The sequence below is a fragment of the Vipera berus genome (genome assembly GCF_964194415.1).
Source record: "Vipera berus genome assembly, chromosome: Z".
Classification (NCBI taxonomy): domain Eukaryota; kingdom Metazoa; phylum Chordata; class Lepidosauria; order Squamata; family Viperidae; genus Vipera; species Vipera berus.
Window position 1 is genome coordinate 48,353,069 of NC_138205.1, and position 9,186 is coordinate 48,362,254.

General features: G+C 38.6%; 1 protein-coding gene across 1 annotated transcript; it reads left to right on the forward strand.

The window, feature by feature from the left end:
• Positions 1-31: 31 nt before the first annotated feature.
• On the forward strand, positions 32-7,203 carry THNSL2 (threonine synthase like 2; the record flags this gene model as incomplete). Its single annotated transcript, XM_081346204.1, is given in 3 exon segments — positions 32-187; positions 7,078-7,104; positions 7,108-7,203. Coding segments are annotated over 3 exon segments (210 nt in total). The 5' UTR covers positions 32-100.
• Between the last annotated feature and the right edge of the window lie 1,983 nt (positions 7,204-9,186).

Genomic DNA, 9,186 nt, shown 5'->3' on the forward strand with positions numbered 1-9,186 from the left:
GTACTTAATAAACTGAAGTACTACTTCTCTTAATTTGGTGTCACAAACTTGATAGTTTTGCATATTATTCTGTGCAGACCTTACATAATGGCTTAGGGCAATGTGCCTTGCACAGAAGATGGGATTGCTCATTGAACTGAGGACTGTGGTAAATGACAATGATATTGTACACAAAACTATTCAGCGAGTTGATTTTTCTGTCTACTGAAGTGTGAAAGAAACACTAGCATCAGCAATGGATGGATATTCAGGTACAGTAAGCATGTTTAATTGGAGATTTATGTTTTCTTCCATTTAAAATGAGTGAACTATTAGGGCCAGTTCCCCCTAATTCCTATTAGAATCACTATATTGTTGAGACAGTGGTGTTGGCTGAGACAGCCCAGCAGGGAGGGAGTACAAAAAGAGAGGAGAGGGAGAGAGAAAGAAAGGCTGACCAGCTAGCTGACCACCAAGGTTGTGGTGCATATTAATAGATATGGACAGTGGTGGGATTCAGCCAGTTCGTACCACTTCGGCAGAACTGGTAGCTAAGAATGGAAGCCCAGAATGGACTTCCGGAAGCGGCATCCACACAGAGAACCGGTTGTTCACATATTTGAATTTCACTACTGGATAAGGATAAATTCGTCATACATTTGTCAGTGCAAAGGGAAAGTGATTCAACAAAGGAACCACCACTGAAGAAATTAAAACTGGTACATTTTGCCTTTTTTTTACGGTTTATAACATTTTAAAGGTAGTCCTCAAGGTACAAACCTAATGGAGCCTGCCCATTAGGTTCGTAAGTCAAAAAAATTGTGAAATGAATCAGATTCAATTTTACAAATTTTTTAATGGATTGTTAAATGGATTGTTAAATGAACTAAGATATGACTTACTATTTCTGCCTGAACTGAGAAGTCTTCCCACTGCTGCCTGCTGCTGATCAGCTGTTTGCTTCTGCTCAGGAACTAAATGCTTGCAAGCAGGTTGCATCTCCTTTTGCAAAGATTTTGCAGTTGTCACTAATTAGCTTAATTCTCCAGCCAGGAACTCAGGGGAGGGTTTACAGAACTGTTGCCTTGCAACAGTAGCAGAGATGGAAGGGACTTTGAGATCATCTAGTCCAGACATGTCAAACTCGTGATATCACGTGATATTGTGCGACGTATCTGAACTTATTCCTCATTGCCAGCAATGGGGTGGGCGTGGTTTTGTTGTGACACGTCCAGCCTGTGGACCAGCAGTTTGATACCCGTGATCTAGCCTAACCCACTGCTCTCACAAAGAGTACTATATTTCTGATAAACGCCTGTCCAGTCTCTTCTTAAAAGCTTTCAGTAATGGGGCACCCATAACTTCTGGAAGCAATTTAAATTTTAAACCTACAAACTACAGTAGTATATGCTTGTTGTGTACTTAGATCTGTGCTTGATCAAAGAGACAAGGCGAGTGAGTTCAGTCAGAAACATTCTTTATTTGCTTGCAGGAACTGAACTGGGGAACAGGGCTGCGAATGCAGCTATTTATACCCTGGCCCCCTAGGTGGTGGCCAATGGTTTAAAGCAACCTATTGCTGCCCTAGAAGCAGCCAATGGTGGCGCTGGAGACAGGTTGTCTGAGGAGCTGTGAGCTGTTAGCCAGCTTCCCTGCTTAAGCAACCTTTCAGCAATCAAACCCACGTGATACACTTTAGTAAAATAAGCCCAATACATTACAATGCTAATCTCCAAAATAAAAGCAAGAAAATACAACATTATAGAATGCTTTGTGAGGAGGCTGGCTAGCATTTCTACAAGTACTGTACTTAAAAATACAATAGTAAGTAAGTACTTAGTCCTGAAGCCCAAGCAGTAGCAGATTCTCCACCAGCACTAACAAAAAAAATCAGCACTGGCTGGGCTCTTGTTTGGCCATGTGACCAAGAACAACAACAACAAAAAGCCCTGCCTTCTTTGTAAGCCGAATGCCCAAGCAAGTCACAGAGTTCAAAATGGCTGCGGCTGCAGCAGGGAGTAAATTCAAGTCACATAGCTACACAGACCTCTTTTTGCTTGCAGTTTTGAATTTGTAACGTAAGTACCCTTTCCGAATTAATTCGTTTTTGTGAATATTTGCTAAATAAATGTTTGTACCTGGGGGATTACCTGTGTTAAATATAGAATAAAATACAAAAATACAAAAGTAAATAGGATACAGTGGGGAGGAAGATGGGGGGAAAGTGAGGGGGGAGAAGGGAAAAAGAAAAGAAAAGGCATTGATGTCCTCTGTTGCAGTAGAATAAAGCATTAACATCTAACCTCAACTTTTCACTTTTCTGTAATAGTATAAACTAGCCATTTCTATAACAACAAATGAATCTAATCAGTAAAAGTCAAAATCCCCAGTATCTTAAACCAGAGTTTAAGAACAAGGCAATGTACTCTTTGATGTATGATGACTCCAAGCAGTTAATGCTTCATGCTCAGGTATGCAATGGTCTTTGTCCTTTATATGTCGCATTCTGTTCTTCTACTATATTACTGTTATATATGTGCACACATCCTAGAATACTCAGACCATCAGTCTATCCTGTCATAATTAACTTTTCTCCCTTTGAGATTCTAAATGAAATTTGGGTAGCAAGCCCCCTTCCATGTAAATTTAACAAATCACATGCTGCTTTTCACATGCTTGTTTTGACTATTCTTCATTGCAGGAAATGTCAGAACCTCTGGAGCAACTTAACATCACACTAGCTGAAGTTTATTTAATTGCAAGGGACACCCTGATCCACTTAGAGACCAAAAACAAATCTGTTCAGATGGCTGGTTCATGAAAATAGAGCAGAGGTTGACAACTGACTTGCTGAATCTTACAAGTGATACTATAAATAGCAATATTAATAGAGAAAACTAGTACATGAGCCAGTTCTGAATGTCATTTTCAATTGTGAGTCCATGTGTGCAATATTAAATGAAACTCTAATCTTATACAAGCCCAAAAGAAGATTGTGACTAGAAAACATGACAATGAAATAAACTTCGGCTAGAGATCCAATTGCCCCACAGAGATTTCTATTGAAGAGCATTTGTAATCTAATTCCTACTTGCTATGCCATGGGATGTATGATTCAAGAGGCAAATAAACACTTAATCTTTGGTTAGAATACTATTTAGCATGTATATTTGGTATGGGCTTATTGTGCTAAGCCCAGCACAAAAACTATTTTTTTCTCAACCACAATCCTGTGAAGTAGATTGGGCTGAGAGAGAGGCTGATTGATCCAAAATCAACCTGTGAACTTCCATGACAGAAATTAGGCCTTCCCATTCTTAATTCAAGAACCAAATGACTATACCAGACTGACTCAGAATTGGTACAAAATCTAGCTTTGTTCAGGGGGTGGGGATGATTGACTTATCTTAGCTACTAACTCAGTTCCTGGGCCACTATATTCAAAAGGCTGGGAAGGAAACAGCTTGTGGATTAGTACCTTGTCCAGAGGAGACGGAAACCAAGTGTTGATCAGGTAGCTCCATGGACCATGGCCACGGACCCCCAAAATTTAAGATTGAAATCATAACATTTCTTCAAGCCTTTGCAGACCCCCTATGACCACATCACAGATACCCCAAAAATGCTTGTACCAAATTTGTGCTAATCTATCCTCTTTCTTTTCTGCTTATTGCCTCAGTTACATTATTTTTGTTGAGATTGCTCCAGATTGCCAGGGCAGCATCCAAAGCAAAGAGGTCTTCTGCTAGGTACTTCTGTGCATCAACAATAGCCTGAGCAGTTTGAACTTTCACTTTAGTTTCCATCTCTTCTGCTTGTACAGCATTTCTTGTCTCTTCTGCTACAGCCATGTCTATCTGCAATAAAAACAAAAGGGTTTGGAACTGTGTATAATCTCTCTCACTTTCACGTCACTCAAATCTTCATTGGAGAATATAGCTTAATTGGTTACTATTGAAAGTACACTTTCACTGTGTATTTTGTAAAATGTTTGGAATCTGTATCATACTATGGTTGATGGACTCCAAGTGTATCATCACTGGCTGGCTAGACATGAATGAAAATCTAAGAACTGGAGAACCTAAAGGTTTTCAAGTAACTGTTATGCAGTAGCAATATTTTATTAATCTGCATTAATAACTATCCAGAAGAGAAATATACAAGAACTTAAAGTCCTTATAAATTTGCCTTTAGGGGTCAGTTGATCTTTTAAGACCTATCAGCAATAATTTTATTTTATTTTATTTAGATACACAGAGACCATGCAACAAGAACATGGGCAGTATTAAAAGCATTATTCTATGCACTTTTATTGAGAACAAGACATTACTATCAATTCAAGGTTGCAACTAATTCACCAATCTAGCCACTTTAGCCTTATTGGCCTTATTTTCTGGAAGATTTGAAGTAGTTTAATTCCATTTACAACTATAATTAAGGTGCAACTATTTAATAAAAAGTTGTTTTCATTGATAGCGAACAGAAGTGATGAAGATGAGGGTAGAGGGATCCCAAAATGGGCAATGTAGAATTATTAATGGAATTAAACATTTATTTAGCGTATGGCGATGGTACATTAGCCAGGAGACAAAAGGGTTAACACAGAGTAGTTATTTGGCTGCCTTAGACTGCTACTCCATTTGGTTCACACTTGTGCACTGTACAGAAGTGCACTATAAGGGGCAACTAATGTTTTGCAGCATTATTTGGGCTTTTTTTCCCTCCATCAATGTCACCTTGCATTTGGGCATCACATTTAGGCAGGTCCAGCACAGATTGGGTTTGTACTCCTGCACACAGCAGCATACCAAAGTGGTATCTACTTATTTACGGGCATGTAGTTAGTTGGCAGAAACTGAGGTAAGTGATGGGAGCTCATCACGCAGTGTTGAAACTTGAACCGTGGGAGCAAAGATCTTTTCCAGTGCCTTTAAGCCACTGAGCCACCATGCCTCTGGGAATGAAACTAGGAACAAAACACAGTCTAACAAATAGGCCACTGAGGATGGAACAGTGCAGGCTGGATTATGTTCAATTGTTTGTGTTTGCATTGTATTGAATTCCAATATGACTGATCACTCTTGCCCAAACTTCTGGCAATTTCAACTCCCTCTGTCACTTCTTCTGTATTAGTAAGAACTAACTCTAGTATAACTTTTCCTCTGATTCCGTCCTCCACCTTTTGGAAGACAAAGTTGTCAGCTAGGTGGTTAAGAATGTTTTTGATCTCCCACTTGTTGCAGAATTTGTCTCCCAGTTGATATCAGGGTAGTTAAAGTCTCCCATTACTACTATGGTATATTTTGTACATACATTTGTTAGTTGCTTAGCCAAAAGATCATCTATTTCTTCTGCTTAATTGGGTGTCCTGTAGTATATGCCTATAGCAATGTCATTCTTTGTTCATTTTATATTGACCCATATGGACTCTAGGAGTTTTTTATCCTTGGTTTTGTGGATTTCGTGGATTTCTGTAGAGATGTAGTGATTTGTATATATAATAAGATACGATGATAAGAAAAGATAAGATAAGTTGATAAGATGAGAAGAGAAGAGAAGACAGGACACGCTAAGATATATAAGGTAAACTAAGGTAAGATGATAAGACAAGACAAGATAACTTCCATTGTCATTTTTTTTACCGTAAGCACATGGCCCACATTAAAAATGAAATTCTGTTGTCTACTCTCAAGAGAAAGTGTATATCTACCCAAACACATACATAACACACATATACACATGCTATATACATACATAAATATATAACTGGACCATACATACATATAAATATATATATTAATTACTGATTACAGAGTTAAACAATTAGGAAAGAGGCCTTCACCCATTGCCAGAAACGACAACATGGTAGGCAGTGTAGTATATGCACTTGTTCTGTACCAGCCTGCTACCGGCCCTGCAGAAAAGGCAGGGACAACCCCTTTACAAATGGCAAGAGGCTGGAATTACGCCTGCCAAATTTATAGCTACAAAAACAAACAAGACACGAACCAAGAAACAGGAGCTTTAAGAAACACGAACTATCCAAGCGGTTGCCTTCAGCAAACCAACCCTCCCCACACATTCCCCTTATATAGAGTTCAGGGCGTGGCTTCTCTCTGCCTCCTTCTGAGAAGCCCCATTGCCTTCCTCTGTTTACTCCTAATTGACTGCCTCCTGCGTCGGGCATCCTTGAACAGGGCCAGCTGTGGGTCATCTTCATCCACGCTGTCAGGCTCACACAGCTGGGTCTCCGTGGTGACCAAGTGGGAGGGGCCTGGCTGAGGGCTCTCATCAGCAAGATCTTCAACCCCCTCAGCAAGGTCTTCAACACCCCCCTCCTCCTCCTCTGAGTCATCCGACCCAACTGCCGAACCCACAGGCTGACCCTGAATCACAACAGCACTTGACCATCAAGGTATTCCAGAGCTAGAGACCACCACAGAGACCACCACAGACCACCCTCTTCTGAGCATCTATCCACCACACCCTAAAATGGGAGACAACCAGAGCAAAGCATTAGATGACCTTATGACTCAGATGGGGGAATAAGGGAAATAATGTCCCAGTTACAATGAGGTCAGGATTTTATTCATCTTATTGAAGCCCCTGTAGAAATTTGTTTTTCAAATGAACAGTGAGATAAATATTCTTTTGTCACTACCTTTTGCCAGAAAATACCCCTTTACTCAGTGCTATTGGGTGAAATTAGTTATTTCTCATTGTGCCTGTAAAAACACTGAAAAGAAATGAGCACAAGAAAAATTGATTTAAAGTGCTATAGCAAGGAATCATTTCAATGAATATTTTTAAAAGTCTTTGAAGAAAACAACTTCCTTAATGCTTAATAAATGGTTGTAAGTTGTTAAACGAAGTATACTCATTAGTCTTCTCCCTCCAATTCCTTCATCCTTCCTCTGTGTTTTTGAGGTCAAATTTTAAATAAAACAATATCTACATGGATGCATATAAATCCAACACTTAGAATAAGAATGTGACTTTGGGAAATTCATTCCTTTGATGCATTTAAGAATATGAAACACAAGTTGAAAAAAGATAGATATAGCGGAATTCTCTGAGTACAATCTTTTCTGTTCAAAGGTACCATATAATATGGAGAGGATTTACTAGCTGTTCTCTGGATCAGACCATAATTTGGTCAAGAGTCTGATGAAAGAATTTTGTATTACTGAGAAAGTGAAACTTCAGAGTTGCAAAATAAGTTAGCTCTGTTTTGATCCCATATTCAGGAATAAGAATTCTTTCTCTGTCAGGATCCAGTCTATGTACTGTGTACTCTTCTCAAAGTTGATGCATTTAAACTAATACAACTTATATCCATGTCATTTACATGGACAAATTACAGATTTAATTTAGGTCCAGTGTAATTTATGTTAGGCCTGCTTCATTGCTGTAGCTTGTGGGGAAAGAAGGTAATTAGGTTGCAAAGTCTTAAAGGAAATGGATAATTTGGATAAATTCCAACCAGGTTTTAGGCCAGGATATAATACATCTGTTGGTGATCTGTAGTAGAATCAGGAAGGGAGTGGTGCGTCTATCCTTGTGCATCTTGTGTACTCAGCAGCTTTCAGTTTTGTTAGCCATAATATCCTTCTGCATTTGTTGTGAGACTTGAGATGTTGTTATAGTTATCACTTCCTCAGTGATTGGTTTCAGCCAGGGTTGATAGGAGAGAGACTGCATCTGAGGGATGCTAGGGTTGATCCTCTCACACCTGTTTTACATCTACATCAATCTTCATGTAGGTTATCTATCAGTTTAGAGTTGTATCAGCCTTCTAAGTAAACAAGCTAATTCTAATTTATTATTAGGCTACATTAGTAAAATCTTGTAAGTCTGAAAATACAAATCTACTACCTTTTAATCACCTGATTAGTTATGGTGGATCATTTCTAAGTCCCAGAGATGCTTTTTTGAATGGCACCTTTTGTTTTTCCTTGAAGACATTTCGCTTCTCATCTAAGAGGCTTCTTCAGCTTCTTTCTAAGTATCTTATTCTGTTCACTACTCTGTTGTGGGCTCCTCCCCCATTATCTGATGTGTTCCCTATGCAACATGTCTTCACTGACCACCCTTCCCTAGTCTTTTTTCTCTTAGAAATAAAAATTTCTAAGAGAAATCTCTAAAACCAGTTACTTGAAATTTTTGAAGTCTATAACAGTTGTCCTATGCAAATCTTGAGTATTTACAAAACTTTCCTGTAATTTAAAACTATGAAAAAGATCTGCTTATAACTCAGGCTTAATATAACCAATGTTTTGAAATCTCTCTCACTGTATAATTTGATTGAAAATTTTAAATGCAAAAATAAGACTAATACAAACTAAAATCATTGAAAAAGAAAAAAAATCTATTTTTTAAAAAATAACTAAAAGTACAAAGGAAAAGAATAGCAAAAAGAAAAAAAAGATCTAAAGAAGCAGCTTCCAATCTTTACAGCAGCTATGAGTGTGATTATTAGACTTCTGCTCTCTCTATATGAGTTCTAATAAAAAGCTTTAGGCTCACTTGATATCTCTTTCTTAGATGATCTACATTATAGGGCTGACAGAAATATACCTTCAAAGCATATTCAGCATTTCTGTTGTTTTTATTGATCTCAGATATATCTTTTACCTAGCAGATATACCTGTATCATGGGAGAAATTGAAGAACTCCTCTGTAGATATGTGGCTACTTTTACTAATCTATATACTCTGCTGTAAGTTTCATTACTGTAGTGTATGCAGCTAACATACACGAGCTGACAGCACAGAAGTAGGCGCGGAGCTGGACAGCTCCAGGCTATAATCGCAATTGGCGGGAAAGCCTGGTTCAAACAGGGTTGACAGCTCCGGGCTATAACCATACCAGCGGGTTTAAAGAGATTGGTTACCTGCAGTGGTGGGAAGCCCAGGTTTGAATCCATTGGCTGGCATTCACCTGGGAAGGTATAAAAACACGCCAGGTAAAACCCTTCCTAAGTGGAAACCACCCAGCTAAATAAAGGTCTGCTACACACACGCCTTGGCTGTCTCGTCATTCCTGCGATCCCGCGACTTAACAATTACGCAATGGGAATTCTGTTTATCTGTTAATTGAATAATTTGAATAAATTGAATAATTTAGCCACTCATTCTCCAAGATTGGGCAATAGATATTTTAGTCCTCTATATTGATGGTACATTATTTCTCTTACTTACTTAGATT